We start from the raw sequence: 23,512 nt of genomic DNA, 5'->3' as shown, positions 1-23,512 counted from the left end.
ACAGCCCACACAGCTCACAGCCCACATACCCTCCCAATCTGTCCAAAACTGCATCAAAAAGACGCAAAACTCACCCTGAAACGCTCATGTCGGACCCATACTTCTGTTCTAGCAAGAGTACATTAACCATTTACCTAATTTTGACATCAAAAAGACGTGCACAATGAAAGACTATCATATATTCCATGCTTCAAATCACCTACACCAGGAAAACACCTCATGGTCTCAGATTATCGGCCACTCCTTCGCCCTGCTGCAGGGCGGACGTTACAATTTCTCTATAACATAGTAACATTCTAATGCAATCCTCAAACGACAAACTAGCAATAGAGGCTGAGACCTTCCCTATCCTCATGAAGGTGGTGAACAATAAAAACGTACATCCCCCTACCCCACCTTGTTGCCTGACTAATTTATTTTATTTTGAAAGATTTGTAGTGCGCACAGATACCCTAAGAGTTTTCCCGGCACAGAATAGAAGCAGATAGGTTGTCCCCAGGCCAGCCACTAGAATAATCAGGTCTTCAAGTTCTTGCGAAAAGCAAGTAAGGAATTGCAGTTCCTAAGAAAGGGAGTCCAAGAGTTCCACAGTTCAGGAACTCGTAGGCAAAGGAGCAGCAGTTCATACAAATCAAACAAATACTGGGTATGGAAAATAGCGCAATGCTCAAAGATCTCTAGGGAGGCTAGTAGAGGAATAGGAGTAACCAACCAGAACCTGCATTATGGAGGCGCCAAGCCATGTTTGGCATTAAACATATAGCACAATGCCTTGAACTCTTACTTAAACCTATCCACTCTAGAGTCCTCATCTCCGGCTGGGCTTGAGAATCAATCTGTGACTTGCTGACCCAATGCCCATGCTTCCCCTGCCCCTATTAGGGCAAACAGATTCGCTCATCCCTGGACTCTTTTTCCCGTCCTCCGACCTCTCCAGCGATGTTCTCTCTGGTACTCCCAAAGAACCCTCCTGTGCCCAGAAGTTCTCGTTGTTCGAATCTATACCCACTATCTTGATTAACCTCTTGCGACCCAGGTCCCCCACTCAGCTCATAATACCCAGCCCTTTGCACGCACAGTCTGTAGGCACATGGGGCTTTTTAAATAAAGTAGCAAAATATCACAAATAATGAAGTTTGCCATGGTGGTTCCTCTGCCTAAATATAAGGTTTTCATATGATCAAAATAAATTGATTTCATACAAAATAAGCACATTTGGCTGCAGAGGGTCCAAGGTCCAGACCAACGAGGTCCGGGGTGAGAAGGCTCGGAAGGTGCAGGGTGACTGAGGTGCAGACACTGGGCTTGGGGCTTTCCAGACCGTGCTCCACCAGTGCTCGTAGTAAGTCCTGTGGTCGCAGGCTGTGTTTAAGGCACACTTGCAGTGCATGCACCGACTCCCGCTGCAGTGCCTCGTTCTCCTCTGTCAGAGCCCGTAGAAGCTCGGGCAGAACAGCAAGACGCAGGGGTTCGAGGTCGGACTCGCCCCCCTCACACAGGGCACCCAGCAGCTGCACACACAGCAGCCTGTGCTCCGTCCCGCAGTCTCGAGAACCCGCGGCAGTGTCGAAAACAGGCCCACTCACTGCGAAAAGTCCAACCGGCCCCCACGCTGGGCCGTGCGGGAGAGCAGAGCTCGCAAAGGCGACCCGCACTCCCGGGGGCTGCACAGGCGGCGCAGGATCACCTCATCCTCCTCTCTGAGCTGCGCTGTGCGGGAGCGGCTGGAGGACGCGGGCTGTAGGCTGTTTCTCTCGGGGACCAGGGAAGCGTGGAGGCTACGTGGTTCAGGCAGAGGTGGGTGGAACGGCGCATGGACAGCGGGAGGAGGGGGGGGGCGGGAAAGGAACGGACAGCGGGTGGGGGGCGGGAAAGACACGGACAGCGGGAGGGGGGGGGGAACTGGTCGGCATTAAATGAGGAAAACAAACACACACAAAAAAAACAAAACTCCGCCCACCGCCCAATGACAATGCAAAAAGGGTGGAGAGGGAAAAAAATGCAGGAACGCCCACGAATCTGGTCCGTGAATGACGGACAGATCTCTGTTCCAATGGCTAGCCTCCATTTATGGAGCTAGCCAATGGAACAGAGGGCGGATTCAAGTCCTCCATACTGAAAACTAAAGATTTCCCCTGGGGGCGGAGCTAAAGCTCCGTGCCCCAGGCGAAACCTAAAAAGGCGATCGCCAGGACCCCAAATGTTATAGGCCCATTTCATTACTGGATTCTTTAATGAAAGTGGCCGGGAGGGTCATCTTAAACAGGCTTCAGCAGTGGGCAGCGGATTCGGGGACGCTCTCCAAATACCAATATGAGTTTAAAGAAGGTTTGCGACAGTCGAGCAAGGTTTAAACCTAGCTATTATTATTGGTAAATATATGGTCGCAAAAGAAGATAAGTTATTCATGACTTTCGTGGACCTGAGCTCTGCCTTCGACTGTGTTAGCCACAAAATGTTGTGGAAAATCTTATCTGACTTAGGGATTGATCCCTGTCTTTTAAATTTTATTAAGGAATTGTACAAGGGGGCAGGAGCTAAGGTCCGCTTCGGTACTAAAGGAGAGTGTACAGCTAATTAAAAAAGGAGTCCGCCAGGGATGCATACTTGCACCTTTTTTATTTCATTTATATATTAATAGCGTAGCATCCCACTTGATTGACAACCGGCAGGATTATCCTCAAACCCAAGGTAGCTCAGTGCCAATCCTGCTGTATGCGGACGACGCGGTTATCATGGCGCGTACGCAATTGGGCCTCCAAAGATCACTCCCCTCCTTCGCTGATAACATGAGTTCTCGGGGCTTACAAATGAACAATACCAAGACCTTTAGTATGACCTGCTCCAAAACAAGCAAGGCACATTGTAAAATCTATCAGGGCGATGCTAAGATAGACTAAACTAAAACTTTCACTTATCTGGGCATAAACTTTGCAAACAATGGTTCCTGGGCTGCAGCAGCAAATGCTAGGACTCTAGCCTTCTCGCTCGCAATAGGTGCTATACGCAACTTTGCCATTAAGCTAGGGGGAAGACCAGTAAAAATTCTAACAAATTTACAAGGCCAAGTGTGTGTCCACTGTAATTTATGGAGCAGGCATATGGGGCATCACTGAGATCGTTAAGATCCAGGCCTATGAAAACGCCTTTCTTCGTTATCTCCTGGCCGTTCCTAAATCAACCTCCACCTACGTTGTACACAGGGAGTTGGGCCTAGTTTATGTGTCAGACCTCATTAAGATGAGCCCAATCCTGTTGTGGCACAGAGTGTGGGTTTCCCAAGAGACAGGAATAAACAGGGATATTATTCAGGACTGTATGAACCTTCAGGGGAGTAAGAGAATAGAGTGGCTCAGGTACGTGAGATATTTCCTGACGGCCATCGGCCATCAGGAATATTTTGACAATCCTTCTAGTATGATAGACATTCCTAGGAAAAAACTGAAGGTCATATGTCTTACTTGCCTGGAAGAGACTAGGTGGCAGCTGGAGAGTAAGAAAGTGTCTGTCATGCAAAATCATTTGATGTCAATTGGTCAAGGTCTACAGAGATACTTGATTATCACCCAGAGTAGTTATTCCCGTATGTTGCTAACTCGCTTTAGGGGGAGCAGTTTCTTCAGACTAACCACTTTCCCCGAGGTTAACTCCTGTTCAAGATCCCTGACAGCTTGTCCTTGTGACGATGTATCTGAACAATCTATGCTACACTGCATCCTCTTCTGTAAATTTTACACCACAATCAGGCGAAAGTATATACTCAGCTTATTTAAAAAATGGGGACTGAGACAATGTAGACCCGCCCTACTCAGATTACAAATGTTGGAGGACGATCTCACTCTGTACAGCGTATCATCTTTTTTAAAGAGCCTCTTGCGTTTTAGATTGTCAATGAAATGACCTTTTTTTATACTGGAATTTAGCGCTAACCCGGTATTAGTTTCCTTTTGTATTCATGAAATGTGTTTTTATCTAATGTAATAATGAAAGCTATGTAATGTTTCTTTTTTATGTGCTTTTATGGATTCTTGAAACTGAAACTGAATAAAGCTTCTCTTGAACTTAAAATAAAAAGTGAAAACAGGCTTGGGAGGTTGTGATGTCTTGGAGTCCACTGAGTTAAATATCATGATAGAAAGGAACGGGGGGGGGGGAAGATGAGGGGGTAATAGTAGTTCTAGCTCCTACAGCAACAAGAAATGAACACAGATAAATGGATGTGGCTGACAGCTTTGTCTCTGTCTTGAGGTTCTCAATCATTTTGAGATATGGGTGACTAGAGCTAATCGTAACATAAAAGAGCAGCAATACATCAAGAGAGATCATGAATTTTACCAATAGATAAGGAATCAAAAACCTACATAAGGAACATTGACTTAACTACTTAAGACCAGTATAACTTTGAATTCATGGCAATAAATTGTGAAGAAAAGAAAAACACAAATGGACCTGTGTTCTAGGATTAAGCCTTTTTACGTGCAATCTATCCCAGTCAGCTGCATGAGCAACTTTCAAAATACTGATTGGAAGACCTGAACCTAAAAAAAGAAAATACCTGCATATACTGATGCACTGGCACATGGTATATAATGCCTCTTTCTGTGCCATCACTTGATATATTCAATACACAATTATACAGATAATGTATTATGCTTCCCTTTGAGTCACCTCACTTCCAATTAGTTTCTACTCTTCACTGCAAGAGATGTTGAACACAACTTGGTAAACACAGGCAAACATTACAGTCTACCTCACAGTTCAAGGGTTCTGGAACACAGACCAGACCAAACTGAGCAAGTAGAGCCGCATAAAGGCTAGTCTCAGAAGCATCTAACAGTGCTCTACGTTGCACTAGCACTCATTGATGTTACTAAAAGTGCAATGATAGAAAAGGGTTTACATTACACTGTAAGAGTACATGGATCTGTGCTTAATGATGTGCTGAGCATAACAGAGCATGACCAAGTGTTGGTCCTGCCGGGGCTGGAGTGACTGTAGTGGGCATCAGGAATTTACCCGGGAGGCTGGAAGGGAGGGGGCCGGGTTTGCAGCTCTGGGGGCCATTTTTTTATTGGGGAGGGGGGCAGTTTTGCAGCAGTGCTGCAATATCGTCCCCGCAGTAACAGAAGCAGCAGTGCTTGAGACTTGCACCACAACTCTCCCCTGGTGGACTGGTCGAACAAAATTGCCAGGGCTTCTTAGAGTTCCCACTCCAACACTGGGTCCAGCAGAGCTGAGGGAAAGCAGAGAGTAGCAAATGATGTGTGGAGAGTCACTGAGGCTATACATAGTATAGCTAAGGGGGTACAGGCAAGCTGACATGACTGACGTCATGGTCAATCTAAGGAGCGTAACGCGGAGCATAGCAGGTTGATTGTGTTTCAGGGTGTGCAGGCTGTATGACAACACAGTGGCAGAACCTGGCTCGTATTTCAGATCTATGATCTCAGGAAGAACTGAAAATACAGGCGTGAGGAGACTGGTGAACTGTACGTAATAAAAATTAATTTAGAAAAGTGTAATGTTAAGAAGCAGTGGTTAAAAATACACTTACTGCTCACCCTATCGCAAACAGCGCCCTTACATAAAAACAGTAATGCACACATCAAAGGATTAATAATCTATCCTTTGAAAAAACATGTAATTACACACCACAGTACTTCAGGTACCACTGCACTGGCATTCTTTTTTAAATATATGTATATAATGTACAGACATATTGTAGGCCCTGTTGTTGTATAAACACACACGCTTATTCCCTTCATTCGTTGTCAAGGGGGCAACTATTTTGCCTGCCTCATATTGCAGTTTAAGCCATCTCCTCTGACCACCCGCTTTCAGTTATGGCGAAGGGAGACAATGGGAGGGGCTGATGAGTAGAGGGGGTGGAGGGTTTGTTGGACGTAGAGAGGGAGGGGACTACACCACAAGCAGAAGCAGCTAACGGCGAGGCAATAAAGAGCAGGAGAGTGAACAAGCAAAATATGAATACACTCTTCTCCTTTCTGCATCATGAAACGATTAACAAGGCCCACTCACAGCAGGTATGACAATCAACGGAGACAAAAAATTAAATTACATTACTTACATGTTTCCCTTTTTGTCGTTGCTGTATAAAAAAACGTTTTCTTTTAAAAGAGATTTTTAAAATATTCATCCTACAAAAACACAAAATGCACATAAATGTATCAGGGACATACGACCAGCAGCAAAGCAGTGAATTCATAAAGCAAAGGAAAAGGTAATGGATAAACATAGCAGTGGATTGTAATCTTGCAGTGTCATCATTCATTAGTGAGGTCTGTACCGTCTAGTGTATACTTAATGTGCAGTCTTTACATGAACATGGATTTTCTAACTGGTATTCCTATAATAAAAGCCCCCCCAAAATATTTTAACTGAGCAATAATAAAAAGGAAAAAATATATTTTACAAAAACGGAAATACAGTAAAAAACGCAAACTCAATCTTTTTACGCTGTTATCATTATTTTTTAAGTTTTATATAGCGCTAGCGAGTCCCGAAGGTATCAGGGAGCTTTACATGTTAAGTGATAACGTGTACAAGAGGCATATAACAAGTCTATACAAAGCATCTGAGTCAGAGCGCCCCACAACAGCAAATGTTCACAAAATAGATAAAAGGCATAGTAGACATGTATGATGCACAATGTGAAATCAATTGCCTCCAGATGTGTTGTGTCTCGAGCTGACTTGAGTGTTCCGTCTCGTGCTGGCTGGAGTTTGACTCGAACTGTGCTTGAGCACAACACAGTGCAGGTATGTATTTACTTTCAAATATGTTCTCGTGCGTTGGGGGTATTGAGAATAGGATGATTGAGAGCTGTACTGGCAGCTGCGTCCGTTCTGCTCTTCCCTGCTGTACGTGGGCTCAAGCTTTTATTAAAGACAACTTATTTACTTTTTACATTCTGGATCATCATTTCAACATAACAATGGCGAAGAAGCCAATATAAGAATCCACGCAGGTATTTTCAAAAAGATTTTCGAGGAAATCTGCTGAATTTGCCTGGCTTAATTGGAGGAATAGCATTAATGGCATCTCACAGTAAATTACATTTTCTACGGGACTCATATGATATTTAAGACGTGTGAAAGCTTACATAAGTTTTGCAATTCCTTTGTCTTGTGGTGAGGGACAGCGTAAGTAGCTGTTGTCGGCCGCATTTTTTGAGCGGCAGCAACATTCGGATACGAATCGCAGCCGCAGAACCTGGTCTTCAGGCGTCGTCATCGCATCCCCTCTTGTGTAACGTCAACACACATCACGCTCTACGAGGTCGCGCTAGATCACGCAGCGTGCCTCCATTTTTAGGTCGAGGACCGTCGCACTGCGTAGCAGTGGGCGGAGCCTGAGATTTAATGTTTCTTAGAGGGGGCTTGGAACCGGCCCCTCTTCTCCATTGGCTGCACTAGTAAGTGCTGGCCAGCCATTGGAGGAGAGGGGCGTCACTCCCTTTAAGCCCCGTCTTTTTTGGATTCGGGAGCGTGTTTTTTAGGTTCTTTCTGTGACGTCATCCGTCACTCACCCAAAAACACGCCCCCGATTCCGAAAAATTCGGAGCTTTGCGGCAGCCATTTTTTTTTTGTCGTCATGAATACACACATGAGCGCTTTATTCTACTTTCCTGGGCAGAGCACTGTCGTTTCCCCTCCGAGGGAAGCGCTCCTGCCCTTCGTATGCGCCAGAGTGTGCAGATGCCAACCCTGCGTCTTTTGCTATGATTTCAAATTCCATACGGGTGTTACCCCGTGTATGGCGCCCTTAGCGGGTGTCCTCCCCGCTTGCTGGATTTATTTTTAATCTTGAGGGTGCCCACCCCTCATTTTAGCGCTGTCGAAGTCACCGCCACAGCCCTGAGCCATTGCAAGCCCGAAACCGGAAGTCAGGCAGGCCCGCCCGAGACTGGTGCTGGGCTTGCCATCGGGCGGAAGTACTGCCGGGCGAGAGGAAGCTGGCTGGAGAAGAATGGCGCCTGCCTGTGCGGGGCTCCCATGCGGAGGGAGAGCCTCGCAGGTGCCAGAGAGAGAAGCTCGCAAGGGATCTCAGGAAGGTAGCGATGGCGGAGAGGGCACGAGGCACATTGTCGGTGCCTGCCCCCGCCGCATGTGGACCGTGAAAGCTACTCAAACTCCATCCCGGCTGGAAGACCTACACGGACCGGGCAAAGCCAGAGACCGCAGTAGAGCCTCCGCAGAGTGAGCCGGTAAGAGAGGGCTCATGGGTGTCTCTTTTTGCAGCCCTACGGAGCGGGCCGCTCCCCCCATGTGTCACACCGATCAGCTGTAGAGCCCGTGCAGGGCTAGGAAGCAAGGATATGTGAGCCTAATCTGTCTGTGTATTAATACGGACGTTGTAAGAAGAGTCAGTCGGGAGGGGAACGGGGGGGGTGGAGTAAGTCAGGTTTCCGAGATTCATAAAGGGAGACTGAAGTGAAGAATGAGGGCAATTCAAGATGGGAAGATTAGGTATACGGGTAAGAGTGAGCACAGACAAGTGAATGCATATAACAAAGGGTAAATTGTGTACTAAGATGTGTTGGCATGTGAGGTGAAAGAAGGTGTGTAGTAGAGAGGTTGTATGGATTGTTCATCCAAGGGTGGAGCGCATTGATGCTGGCAAGTGATTTTCTTCCATTGTAAGCATGGGGTACATTAGGTTAAAGAGTTAATGAACAGGAGTTCCTTTTTTTGGAGAAGGCGGAAAAAGTAAGTTGTAAAGGCAGATGGAGTACCCTGGGTGAGATTGGAAAAGGGCGAGTAACCAAAGTATGTTACTTTGAGAGGGAAAAGAAGAGAAGTTCAGAAAATGTTGAAAGTTGCGGGAGCGCATGGTAGTGAAGAGGGTTAAGAGAAGAGTGCAGGACAGTATGAAGAAAGAAGGTATGGTGGTAGTAGGAGAAGGATACACTGTAGAACGGACATATGGCGCTGCCCTCGCTTTCTGCCGCAAGAGATCGTGTGTTCGGCCAGCAGCCCGGTGCCGCTTTCCTGCACCCCGTGCCTCCCTCGGACCCAGTGTGCCAGGCCCAGCGGCTCCCCATCAAGGTGCTGAAAATGCTGACGGCCCGGAGCGGACACATCCTGCACCCCGAATACCTGCAGCCCCTGCCCTCCACGCCCGTCAGTCCCATTGAGGTAAGAGCCCTGGCTGTGCTTGCTCCCCTGCCCCCTGGCTGTGCTTGCTCCCCTGCCCCCTGGCTGTCCTTGCTCCCCTGCCCCCTGGTTGTGCTTGCTTCCCTGCCCCCTGACTGTGCTTGCTCTCCTGCCCCCTGGCTGTGCTTGCTTCCCTGCCCCCTGGCTGTGCTTGCTCCCCTGCCCCCTGGCTGTGCTTGCTTCCCTGCCCCCTCGCTGTGCTTGCTTCCCTGCCCCCTGGCTGTGCTTGCTTCCCTGACCCCTGGCTGTGCTTGCTCCCCTGGCTGTGCTTGCTTCCCTGCCCCCTGACTGTGCTTGCTTCCCTGCCCCCTGGCTGTGCTTGCTTCCCTGCCCCCTGGCTGTGCTTGCTCCCCTGCCCCCTGGCTGTGCTTGCTCCCCTGCCCCCTCACTGTGCTTGCTCTCCTGTGTGTGTATGTGGCTCTGGGTGTGTGTATGTGGCTCTGGGTGTGTGTGTGTGGCTCTGAGTGGGTGTGTGGCTCTGGGTGTGTGTGAGGCTCTGGGTGTGTGTGGGGGGCTCTGGGTGTGTGTGGGGGGCTCTGTGTGTGTGGGGGGCTCTGTGTGCGTGGGTAGCTCTGTGTGTGTGGGGGGGCTCTGTGTGTGTGTGTTGGGCTCTGTGTGTGTGTGGGGGGGCTCTGTGTGTGTGTGTGTGTGGGGGGGGGCTCTGTGTGTGTGTGGGGCTATGTGTGTGTGTGGGGCTATGTGTGTGTGTGGGGCTATGTGTGTGTGTGGGGCTCTGTGTTTGTGGGGGGGCTATGTGTGTGGGGCTCTGTGTGTGTGTGTGGGGCTCTGTGTGTGTGGGGGCAGTTTGTGTGTGGGGGGCAGTGTGTGTGTGTGGGGGGCTCTTTGTGTGTGGGGGGGGCTCTGTGTGTGTGGGGGGGGCTCTGTGTGTGTGTGGGGGGGGCTATGTGTTTGTGTGTAGGGCTCTGTGTGTGTGTGTCTGTGTGTGTAGCTCTGTGGGTGTGTCTGTGGTTCTGTGTGGGTGGCTCTGTATGTGTGTGTTGGTGGCTTTGTGTGTGTGGCTCTGTGTGGGTGTAAATGCAATAGGTCATGCATTTGCGAGCGATTAAGCTATTGGCATTGTAAATGACAATGCCATTTATTTAACGATTAAGCTATTGGCAATGTAAATGACAATGCCATTTATTTATGATTTAAGAAAAAAAAGTCATGAGCAATGCCAATAGCTCTACCTTTGATAATGCCGAGACCATTGCATTGTAAATGCTTGTTATTACTTTGCAAAGGTATTGATGCCAGATTTAAAGAGTGTAACGCCTACAGACATACAAGAATACTTCAAAGTCTAAAAAAAATATATTTACATATATATACCGCAAACCCACAGCAGGCTCCATGCGGCTAGTTTCCATCCTGATAGTGTCATCAAAGGGATACCATATGGGAAACTTGTTCGAATAAAAAGGAACTGTACTACAGAAAGCGAGTTTCAAAAAGCAGAGGGTGAATCATTCCATAGACTCAGAGAGAGAGGGTACAAGGAAAGGACCCTGACTGTAGCAGAAAATAAAGGGAACAACTAGAGAGGAAGAACTTGATCGCAGGAGAGACAACAGACAGAGAGATCAAAGCCAAAAATGAGCTGAGAATGATTACTGATTATTCAGCACAATCGTCAGAGATTGTACAAATCTTCCGCAAAAATTTGAAAGTGCAGAAACTAGATACGATCATAGGAAAACACTTAACAGAAGCACCCCTAATCACTTAGTGAAGAGGGCCAGCACTTAGTACCCATCTGGTGAGGAGTAATTTCTCAAAAAATCCAAAAAGGAAAGATACTATAACTGGATACTTTCCTTGCATGAACTGTAAAGCATGCAGAAATGGGCAGAAAGTATAGGAGTTTACTATTCCAGGCAGGAAAACTAAAAAGAAAATAAAGAAGCTCATGAACTGCAATACTGAATTTGCGGTATACTGTCTGTCTTGCACATGCGGATTGAATTACGTAGGAAGCACGATTCACCCGGCAAAGAAAAGAGTGCTCGAACACATGCGTGCGATTAAAAACCGGGATACTGCGTATCCGGTGGCACGCCAGGAGCACCACAAGTCCAATTCAAACTTACTCAGGTACTTCTGTATGGATTATATCCCGAAAGATGAGAGAGATGGGGACAGAGTTAAGAAACTGAGGAAACTTGAGTCCAAGTATATAATAGAGATGCAATCCAAGAGTCCCACAGGATTGAACAATGAGGAGGAACTATGGGTACACATATGAAGGCAGTGACATTTAGAACAAACCAGTAGTAGGATTCGGTAAAACAAAACAAACCTGAATCAAAAACAGGGAGAAAGTTAAAGGAATGATTTGGAGCAACACGCAACACCAGATGGATAGTAGGGGTGGGAGGAGCAGCACGTAATAATGGAAATATAGACATTCACCACAAGATCAGTTGCTGATAATAATGGAGGAAGACAATGTAAGGAATTGCCTATTTTCGAAGAAATGGCCACCTCACATATACTTATGATAGCCTTATTTTGTCAGGTTTGGTCCTGGGAGGACCGAATTGTAAAGATGAGAGAGGGGAGACTCCTATCGACAATAAACTGAGTTTATTAGTATACACATGGCATAGGCGAATTGCCCATCCAGGGTTAGATTGTCTGAACAGGGACAGAGGATCTCTGACATGAATTGTTGAAAGGTATAACAATTGAATGCTATAACCATGAATTTTGTCGAATATGAAAGTAGTCACACCCAACTAGGAATTGTGCCTATGTATACTAGTGTATATAATGTAAATAGTATGTGTATAATCGCATTGATGGATATTTAGTGGTTAAAAAGTGGCAATACATTAAGAACATAATGAATTTGCTATACACTATAAAATGGCCACCACAGTAACACAGAGAAGGCTTTATGTGATTGCCCCTCTATGATTTCAACTTTCCCCATTTTTTCACGACATGAACTTTATTGCTATGTAAATAAATGTTACATTTCATTACCTCCCCGACATTGACAAAGGTGTGTAGCTGATACGCGCCTGTCGGGCTTTTTTGTTGCGGAATAAAATTATAAAACTCCCTCTGGTGTGTGCCTCGTTTATGGTCTATATATATATATATATATATATAAGGAGTTTCCGTCGCATTTACAGCGTGTCTGCCAGAGGCACGCAACAGAGGTCCCCGCACTTCAAGAGGCCCGGCTATCACTGGCAGTTGTAGAAACGGACTGTTTCTTTGTGTTTTCTCCAAGGTATTGGATGAGCCAGGGTCCGCCACAGAACGCAGAAGGAGAAAAGGCAGTGAAGGGGTCATTGACTCTGCGTTGGGTGCTCGTGACTTCATGTTTACCCCTGCCAGATTATTTCCTGTGACTCTGTGGTTGTGCGGTTTGGGGACCCAAGGGGGCACAAGAATTCAGACAGCACACAGCAGATTTGGACTGGATTTTAACGTGGCGCCCTGAACTCTGCATATTCTTTCCACCCCCTGCATCACTTACCTGGAGGAAATGGTGAACTCTGGGAGTTGCAGTTTGATCACACTATGCAATCTGCAACAGGTGAGCAAGGACTCAGTCTTAGGGGTGGAGCAGAACACAGCGTAACAGCAAGGGGCAGGATATTTAAACCACGCTGGTGTCAAATGAGCTGCTAATGACTGTGGGCGCTGAGGAAGGCTTTACGAAGCTGAAATGCATTCGCCGATCAAACTGGTCTGAATAAAGATGCCTCCATGGTGTTTCCCCTAACGTGGCCTCTGCTCTCTTTCTTGAAGGAGTTTCCGTGGCATTTACAGCGTGTCTGCCAGAGGCACGCAACAGAGGTCCCCGCACTTCAAGAGGCCCGGCTATCACTGGCAGTTGTAGAAACGGACTGTTTCTTTGTGTTTTCTCCAAGGTATTGGATGAGCCAGGGTCCGCCACAGAACGCAGAAGGAGAAAAGGCAGTGAAGGGGTCATTGACTCTGCGTTGGGTGCTCGTGACTTCATGTTTACCCCTGCCAGATTATTTCCTGTGACTCTGTGGTTGTGCGGTTTGGGGACCCAAGGGGGCACAAGAATTCAGACAGCACACAGCAGATTTGGACTGGATTTTAACGTGGCGCCCTGAACTCTGCATATTCTTTCCACCCCCTGCATCACTTACCTGGAGGAAATGGTGAACTCTGGGAGTTGCAGTTTGATCACACTATGCAATCTGCAACAGGTGAGCAAGGACTCAGTCTTAGGGGTGGAGCAGAACACAGCGTAACAGCAAGGGGCAGGATATTTAAACCACGCTGGTGTCAAATGAGCTGCTAATGACTGTGGGCGCTGAGGAAGGCTTTACGAAGCTGAAATGCATTCGCCGATCAAACTGGTCTGAATAAAGATGCCTCCATGGTGTTTCCCCTAACGTGGCCTCTGCTCTCTTTCTTGAAGGAGTTTCCGTGGCATATATATATATATATATATATATATATATATATATATTACCTACTGGCGGTCGCCAGTAGGTAGTTATAGTTAGGATTTTTTTCAATGTTAAATCTCAAAATTCTATTTGGAATAACTTTGGCACCGGTTGACGAATCTGCCTGAAAATTTCCTGAAAATGGCCTCGTCGAGCTCGGGTCCTTCCTTGAAAGTTTGGGGGGGATACGTCAAGCGGGGGCCGAGATAAAAGGGGGGTCCCAAAACGCGTTTTCCCCATGTAAATTTCCATAGGGCGGTCGATTTCACTTTTAGCCCGAACGGCTGAATGGATTTCCAGCAAACTTGGCAAAATTGAAGGGACTGGTAGCCCGATGTGCCTTTGCTATGTCTCAAGATATGTGCTGCAGTGGATTTTGAGTAATTTAGGTTCAAAAAAATATATATATCTATAGGCGCTCTCCGGTGCGCGCACCGGAGTGCGCTCCAGGCGCGACACGCGACTTGCGCGCAGGAAGCTGATTGGCTCTTGGGTGTCTGTAAACATTCTAAACAGTCTGGAGCGGCCGCCATCTTGTGTCTCGGTAAAATCGAGACACAAGGGGTTTGGAAAAAAAAGGGGCAAATGACCATAAGGGGGAAGAGTAGACCCCCTCTGACCCCCTAGGTTTGATGTAGGGGCTAAAATAGGGTCCTGCAGGGCATTACATTTTTTTTTTTTTTTTTCGTTTTGCGCGGGGGAAGCGCATGGTACGCGCACCGGCGAAGCACGGGGAAAATCCAGGACCATATTTATGAAGGCCTTGCGCTGCTAGTTTTGCGCCTCCTGTGCGTCAATTTTTGTGACGCACCAGCGGTGTAAAAAAAATGCGCATTGTTATGCAATATTTAAAAAGTGACGCATCTATCTAGATGCGTCACTTTTTAAATATAGTGCAACGAGGCACATTTTTTTACACTGCTGTTGTGATGCGTCACTTTTCTGTGCGCACTCCTTATGACATTCCAGATGTGTCATATTTAATGTATGACGAATCATGTTGCAAGGAGTTACAGATACATCAGTATTTCTGACATATCTGTAAACATAAAAGTGACGCGAGGCAGGCGCAAGATTTTGACGCAACAGCATCCTAAAAGTGACGCAGAGAAATCTCATAGATTTCAATACGTCGTTATTACCAAGCTTTTTGCGAGGGATTGCCCCCTCTGCATACATTATACCTGATGCAGATATAATGTGGCGCAGAGTTTTAAAAAGTGACCCATGTACCTAGATGCGTCACTTTTTAAAAATAGTGTCAGGTATAATGCATGCAGAGGGGGTGTTCCCCTGCAAAAAGCTTGGTAATAATGACGCAGTGCGTCTTTTTTAGGATGCTGTTGTGCCAAAATCTTGCGCCTGCTTCACAGCAAACCTTTCACATGGTGCTTTTTCCATGTGAAAGGACACATTACTGGAGTTGCGTCACTTTTGTGACGCACTCCAGCAATGCGTTACTTTTGTGTTTACAGATACGTCAGAAATACTGACATATCTAACTCCTTGCGAATTGATTAGTCATATATTAAATATGACATATCTGGAATGTCATAAGGAGTGCGTCCAGAAAAGTGACGCATCGCTGTTTTCACGTAGCGATGCGTCACTTTTCAGAAATGAGGCCTCCAGTTTATTCACTGTGTCATAACTTTCTTTTCTAACACTCACCTTCTTTCATTCCTCCTACTTCACTTCCTTTCACCTCTCATACCTTTCTGTTCTTTCTTACTCATTTTCCTTTCAATTATCAATGCACTATATTTTACTTACTCTTCATTTTTTTAAGAATATAGCTCTTTGATGAGAATTGGAGGTAGTTCTGAAAAGAACTTTTGGTTTTCTTCTTTTAACTGAACAGGAACAAAAACAGGGAATGGAAACTGCTCAACAGGAGCAAAAAGAAAAGAAAAAAATTAGGGGTGGGAAGGGCAGCGATGGTTCTCCAATGCTCGAACCATGAGCAGGACACTTTGCTCACCATAGGTGAGGAGTTGATTGCAGTATCTGCATTTGACGACCCCATGGTTAAATGCAGGTTGTATGTTTGCCACCTGCTCCTGCGATTGCTCTCTCCCAGAAGAAGTTGCTCCTCCTGTTGATGTAGAGGCCCCATCTCTGGGAACCTCTTGTGCCAGAGCCCTGACACTTTCCCGTGCAAAATTCTGGGGGTGCCTCCTCTCCACATGGCGAATCATGGTGAAGTTGCCAAAAGAATACTTTTTTGGGGGGTTACCCCGTGACAGGACCTGTTTGCAGATCCTGCACTCTACTTTTGGTGCATTCACCTTTTTCTGGTCTGCTGGAAACTTAAAAAATTTCCAGATGAAATGTTCTTTGACCTTCGGCTGAGGAGGCTCTTCATCAATGAAATCATTGGAGTCATCTTCACTGCTGGATGGTCTGGCAGCCATGATTAATCAAGAAATATGCAACAGCAAAAAAGGCAGGTCTTTCAGTCACAAAAGTGAAAGAAGAAGTGAAGGAAATGGGTGGGGATTTCATTCATTGTAAAAAAAAACTGTTAGCAACCAATGAAAAGTGTTATTTTAGGGTCACATGACCCGACGCGTTTACGCTGCGCGCTCCGGAGCACTTCCGGTGCGTTTACGCAGCGCGATCGTAGGCGCTTCCGGGGCGCAAACGTGGCGCGATCGTAGGCGCTTTTGCGTGCGTTTATGCGCCGCGAACGTAGGCGCTTCCGAGGGCACTTACGTTGCGCGCCGAAGTGACGTCATCAAACTTTTACAGAAATGCATAATCATTTTCCTTATTAAAAAAAACTAATTTTATTTGTATGGTACGAAATGTTTTGCATTATTATTAACTTTTCATTCATATTTTTTTTCACGAACGACAGTTGCGCTCTGGGTGCGCTTTCAGATGAGCTCACGGAAAAGCTTACCGGAGAGCTTAGCTGAAAGCTTCCCGGAGCGCGCACCCAGAGCGCAAAAGAAAAAAATTATATAAAAAAAACATGAATACTTTAAAAAAAACAGCAAATTGTAAAAAAAAAAAAAAAGGTTAGAAACTCGATATACAAAGGAATTAGCATTTAAAAAACCTATGAAATTCACTGAAAAAACCATAGGTTTCACACCAGTTATAGTTAGGAATTAGCATTTAAAAAACCTATTAAATTCACTGAAAAAAACCATAGGTTTCACACCAGTTATAGTTAGCTGGAAATTTTACTGATATAAAACCATTGAAATTCCCACGTTATAGTTAGATGGACTCACTATAACTTGCGCGTGCAATGCACTGCTGATGATGTCTTATTAAGCCAGTTAACCAATCAATTTTTAAAAACCATCCATTTAGACACTTATTTAAACATTTATTCTTCCATCAACTTTTACATATACATATATAAAATATATTTATTTTTCAGAAAGACACACATTCACTGGATGGTGTCATCAGTGATGTCATGAGTGATGTCACTGACCATGTCATGAGTGATGTAATATGTGACGTCATCAGCAGTGCATTGCACGCGCAAGTTATAGTGAGTCCATCTAACTATAACGTGGGAATTTCAATGGTTTTATATCAGTAAAATTTCCAGCTAACTATAACTGGTGTGAAACCTATGGTTTTTTCAGTGAATATATAGATAGATAGATAGATAGATAGATAGAGAGAGAGAGAGTTCAACTTTCATGTTCATCTTCAGTGATGCGCAAACCGCGCATCAAATTACAAGGCAAGTTTTATTGATTACAACGGTGACACGCACACATCGTGCCACAATTATATCTGAATTTTCCCTTCAGTGGTACGCACACTGTGTTTTAATATAAACAATTCCTCATTTATTTCAACTGTGACACACACACAGTGCAACATTAATCACACTTCGTTATTGGGCTTATTACAGGCATTGTTCTCATTATTTTAGCTTAAATTTTACTGCAAATTAAACTATCACATCCAGTATTGTATAGTTATTGCTCCACAATTGTAATTTATAATTATATTTTTTCCCTCTCATTTTCCTCCTTCCTTCTACTGCTAATATGGCTATGGCAACTATGAATCTACCTGCTCCACAAGCATTCATGGTAAAAGTATGCAAGGTTTCCAGCCAAAGATGGGAGGAGTGGAGGGATTATTTAATTAATGACCTGGACACTTTTGAAAGTAAAGAACTCCCTCCAGAAAGGAAAACATTTTTTTATTACATTGTCTTTGTCCTGGAGGTTTAAGAGTATATAACAGAATTGTAAAAATAAAATGGCAGGTAGTGAAGTAAATGTTTTCACGCAAGCTATATCTGATTTGAATGCCTATTTTGCCCCAACGGTTTGTAAAGCTGTGCACAGATTCAATTTTTACAATAGGAAGCAAGAACCGTCGGAAAAAGTGGAAGATTATATCGCTTCTCTTAGGAGACTGGCTTTATTGTGCAAATTTGGTATCATTGAAGATTAATTGATCCGCGACCAACTCGTTATGCATTGTAACAACCAAAATCTGCAAGATAAACTTTGGATTGATGGAGACGCTACCTTAAGAGAAATTTCAGCTATCATCAGCAAAGCGGAACTAACATCTAGGTGTGCCAAAACAGTTATTAACAAAGCTAAGAGTGACAACAGTGATGAAATGGTTTAAATTGTAAGAATTTCTAATCAGAACAATTTGGAAAAGTCAAAGATGAAATTTGACAAACAAACGCCAAAAGGGAAAAGTAAGAATAAAGAGCGTACCAATAAATTTGAAGCCAAAGGAGCGTGTTATCGTTGTGGTAGCTTTAGGCCAAAAACGTGCATACTGTAAAATGACTGGCCACTTTGCTAAGGCCTGCTAAAACTGTTAAGTGTATTGTGGATGAGTGTGAAGAAGACAATGATAGTATTGAATCTGATTGTAATGACAACAAAGTTTGCTGCATTAATGATGATGAAACTTTGTTTCAGGGTAAAATAAGGAAAGAAAACAGTGTGTGCGATAAAGGCAGGTGAGGTGGCATAGCTGTAACATTAATGGCTGATTCTGGATCACCTTACACCATTATAAATAGAAACAAGCGGGAAGAAATATTCAGTAACAGAATTGGTCCTAATCTTGATATTCCTGACGTGCACCCAGTAAGCTATACTGGTGAACCCATAAAACCTTTTGGTATTCCGCAAACTCAAGTTTGAGTTTAAAGGAAGATCAGCATTTTGTAAGTTATATGTTTCAAAAGCAGAACCCTGTGTTTTGGGCTGGTGGGATCAAGGCGAACTTGGAATACACCTTGACCCCAATAGTGCTGAACCTGTTTTATGTATTGATCCACTTCAAGAAGACACGTGCGATTAATTTTTCTCTACATTTCCTAATGTTTTCTCAGGGGGTGTTGGGGAACTGGAAGGCTTTTCCCATAGAATTATTCTCAAAGAAAATGCCAGGCCATGCATTCACAAAGTTAGAAATATCCCTTTGGTAGTTAAGGATGAAGTTCATAACGAGATACAAAAACTAGTGGACAAAGACATAATTGGGAGTATTGAATCGTCTGATTGGGTCGCCCCCTTGGTGGTCGCGCGCAAGGTCAGCAGAAACATCCGTTCGTGTGTGGACCTTAGAGAACTTAATAAAAACATCTTTATTGATATGTTTCCCCTCCCTAGATTTCTGAATTACTTTCTCCAACTAAAGACATGGAATGGCTTTCAACTATCGACCTAACTTCAGAGTATCATCAGGTTCCCCTTCATGCTGATAGCAAACATCTTAAAGCCTTTGTCACCCCAATCAGTTTATTTCATTTCAAACGTGTACTCTTTGGTTTGGTATCGGCTGCAGCAATGTTTCAGTGCATCATGTGTCAAATTTTTAAAGAAATGAGAAACGTAATTTTTTTTCAGGACAACATTCTCATTATGGGAAAAGTTAAGGAAGAACATGATAAGGTCTTATCCAAAGTCTTACAGCTATTAGAGAAGAAGGGCCTTACAGCCGAAAAGTCTAAGTGCAGAATTGGAAGGAAAAGCGTGACCTACCTGGGTCACGAGATTAGTACTAGCGGCATCCATCCCAAGTCTGAACTTGTTGATGCAATACTTAAGGCTCCAACTCCTCAGAATAAAGAGGACGTTAGGTCTTTCTTGGGACTTGTAGAGTATTATTCAAAATTTGTGAGTAATTTTGCAGACAAAATGTATTGTATAAGCCAACTATTGAAAAAAAAGGGAGTGTTTTTCATTGGACCAATGAATGCCAAGATAGCATGGAGGGTATAAAAAAGATATCTGCTCCGCACCAGCGCTCAAAGGATTTGACCCAAAACTTAAAAGCTTTATCACCACAGATGCGAGTGGTAAGGGGTTAGGCGCTGTTCTTTCCCAGTTGCAAAGCGATGGATCTTTGTGTGTTTTGGCGTTTGCATCAAGAGCTCTCACCATCACGGAGGAGAAATACTCCGTGATCGAAATAGAGGCGCTTGGGTGTTTGTGGGGACTAAAACACTTTAGATAGTTTATTTGGGGTACGCATGTCACTTTAAACACAGACCACAAACCTCCCACTAAAGTCCTCACACCTCACGGTCTTAATAATGTTTCACCTAGGATTTCACGTTTTTCTGCACAGCTTTTGGATTTTCTGTATGATGTTGAGTACGTTCCTGGTGTGAGTAACAGAATAACTGATTTTTGAAGCAGGAGTCCTTTGTCTGTCATTGAAAATACTGATAATGAGTGGGACCAATGGTTTGTTGCCAGTATTTTCGGTAATGAACTAGTGAGCATACCTCATGACGTATGGGTCAAAAACATTTCTTTTGACCAAGAGATTCTAGATGTATCCAAATTTGACAAAAAAGGTTGGCCAGGCATATTCGTCCTTGACAAGGCCCTCATTCCATTTTGGGAAGTTCAGAATGAACTTTCCCTTAAAAATGATTTGCTCTTTAGAGGGGGGAAATTAATCCCACCAAAGATCTTTTCGTGACAAGGTCATAAACCTTTGTCATGAGGGTCACTTAGGTATTGTTAATACAAAATGTAGAATTGAGCAATCCTATTGGTGGCCAGGAGTCGAGCAAGACATTGAAAGGATGGTACAAGAATGTTTTGAATGTGCAAATTCAGATAAAAGCTTGACCACTTGCAAAACTATGTTACATCCCATTGTGATTCCAAACATGCCTTGGGAAAGGATTTTCATTGATATTTTGGGTCCTGTCAAAACTATTGATGGTCTGTTGAAACATATTATAGTGTTGGTAGATCATTTCTCAAAGTGGCCTGAGTACAAAATAGTAGGGAAAGCCGACACTGAAAATGTGTTACACTTCCTAGGGGAAGATTTTAGTAAGGAAGGCCTTCCCAAAGACCTAATTTCTGACAATGGTGGGCAATTTGTGGGTGATTGCTTTAACATTTTTATAAAAGACACTGGTATTATTCATAGAACAACCTCAGTTTATCGCCCAGAAGGTAATGGTAGCGTGGAATGATTTAACATAGTAATAAAAGGTATCATTGAACTCTCCAACAGTAATGACAAAGATTGGGAGGATGAATTGAGTAAAACTATTTACGCTTATAGGATTACCAAATGTCAATCTTCTGGTTATTCCCCTTTTGAACTTATGAGAGGACGTTCTCCCCGCACTAAGGACAATATGGGTTGGCTTAATTGCACTAAATTGATTCCATGGTCGGTTAAGTGTCAAACAATATCTTCTATATAATCAAAAAAACCTTGGTTGGGAGACGCGCGAGCGCGTCAAACAAGATGGCCGCCATTCGGGAGCTCCGTAACTTCCTCAGCCCGACCTCTCTGCAAACGCCGATTTTTGTGTCAAAAAGTTGGCGGAAATGATGCCGCTTACCTTCTTATGTGCTTGCTGATTTGTGGAGTGATTTTGGGGCAATTTCCTGTGGCGGAACATCGATTTCTGGTTCCTTGGTTCTGGACCCCGGTCTCTCCTTCAGGTACTGCCGAGTTTGAGTGCTTGGGGGCGGAGCAACGTCTGTGACAGAGCCTGGCTTGGGCCTAGCCACACCTCCTGTCTACTTTAGCTGCTGCACCTGCATTTAAGACTTTGTTGGTGTTTTTGTGGCAAATACCTAATTTCTCTTGCATTTTGAGGTTGTTTTTCATCTTTTTGCCAATTTACACGTATTGTGGAACCTTTACATCACCTCAAAATGGATTCTAAGAATTCCAATGCTAATAAACGCAAGCAGCAGGTTTCTCCTCCTCCAGCAAAGTCTAAGCTGGTTGAGTCTTCAGACCCTGCTTTTGCTCTAATTTTAGAGGAAATTAAAGCACTACGCTTGAATACAGATAGAATTGCTTCAGATGTCAAAAATATTCGCAAAGATATGGCCTCTATGTCAATGAAAATTTCTGACAATGCCATTAAAATTCAGGATAATAAAAACAAAATTGACACTTTTACTCCGTTGATGGCCAAAATTGTTCCAATGCATAGTCAACTGTTGGACATGGAAAATCGTAATAGGCAATACAATTTACGTATTTTTAATTTGCATGAAGAAGTTGAGGGGACAAGCTGTCGTCTATATCTTGAATCTCTTCTGCCAGGCCTTTTAAATATAAAATTCGCTGAAAAATTTGAGATTGATAAGGCCCACAGAGTCCCTTCCCATCGTAATCCTAGACATACTAAACCCAGGCAAATGATTTTCAAGGTTCTGCGTCATCATCATTTGGTCCTCATTCGCAAGGCTGCAAGAGAAATCCCTTCCTTATTAGCGAATGGGACCAAAAATTTTATTCACCAGGACTTTGCCAAAGAAACTGTTGCTATTCGCAAAGATTTTTCTGCCTATCGTCCACAGCTGTGACACCTGGGATTTAAATATGGTCTTTTTGATCCTTCAACGATAAGTGTCTGGAAAGACAATGTCTCCAAATCTTTCCAACGTCCTGAAGATCTTCGTTTGTTTCTTGAGCAGCAAGCTCCTCCATCTATGGATACTCAAGATCCTAATTCTTGATTTCGAATAGCCTGACTTTTCTTGTCACATCTTTGCATATTCTTATGCTTATGGGCTCCAACGGTTTCTGGCCATTCTTGTGGAACGGGTGTGCGTTTCTTTGTCCTTATCTATCTTCCTTGTTTGTCTCCTTTCCTTTTTTGCTTTCTTCCTCTTGTGTTTTTCCTTAACTTACTCTCTGCATAGAGTCGCTCCTTTTCCATGGCTATTTCTCCATTCTTCTTTTTCTGTGTCATTCTTTTTTCCTTTTCTTTTAATGCACAATGGCTAATATTCATAATGTTAAAATTGTTTCTCTTAATGTTAAGGGTTTGAGGCATCCGGTAAAACGCACTAAGATCTTAGATTACCTGGGTGCATGTAAAGCTGACATTTGCTTTATTCAAGAAACGCATGTTGATGATAAAATTATCCATTTTATGAAGAAAAAATGGGTTGACAATATTGTTTCCTCCCCTGCACAGGGAAGGAAAAATGGGGTTGCAATTCTTTTTGCAAAACGGTTGCATTGTCAGATTCTTAGTAAGTTAAATAATAATAATATAATATAGAGTTTGTAGAGCGCTCAGTAACGCCATCGCAGCGTGTCCCCGCGCTTCTAAGTTTACTGACTTAGAAGGTAGATTTTTAATGGTTAAGGTTAAAATTCACGACAACTTATTTTTTGCTTAATGTTTATGGTCCTACAGCTGACGACCCTTCTTTCTGGTCTGCATTAACTTCTGAGGTACTGAAGTTGGGGCAGGTCCCTTTGATTGTTGGGGGGATTTTAACGTAATTATTGATCCATTACTAGATAGGCTTTCCACTACAAAATTCCATCCTCCTAAAGTGTTTCATGCCTTTAAATCTTTTCTTCACACAACCAAATTAGCTGATATATGGAGGTTACACTTTCCTACGGAGAAATGGTTTTCCTTTTTCTCTA

General features: G+C 44.1%; 1 protein-coding gene across 8 annotated transcripts in view; it reads right to left on the bottom strand.

Moving 5' to 3' along the window:
* PTPN3 (protein tyrosine phosphatase non-receptor type 3) overlaps nucleotides 1-23,512 on the bottom strand; it is a 1,864,164-nt gene that overhangs the window by 975,364 nt on the left and 865,288 nt on the right. For all 8 annotated transcript variants that reach the window (XM_086965368.1, XM_086965363.1, XM_086965366.1 and 5 more), the window contains one exon: nucleotides 6,089-6,158. In XM_086965368.1, the coding sequence (XP_086821494.1) occupies nucleotides 6,089-6,158 (70 nt within the window). The remainder of the gene's footprint in view (nucleotides 1-6,088; nucleotides 6,159-23,512) is intronic.

Source organism: Lissotriton vulgaris, chromosome 4_1 (assembly GCF_964263255.1).
Source record: "Lissotriton vulgaris chromosome 4_1, aLisVul1.2, whole genome shotgun sequence".
In the NCBI taxonomy this organism is placed as follows: domain Eukaryota; kingdom Metazoa; phylum Chordata; class Amphibia; order Caudata; family Salamandridae; genus Lissotriton; species Lissotriton vulgaris.
This window is presented reverse-complemented; position numbering and strand designations above follow the sequence as displayed.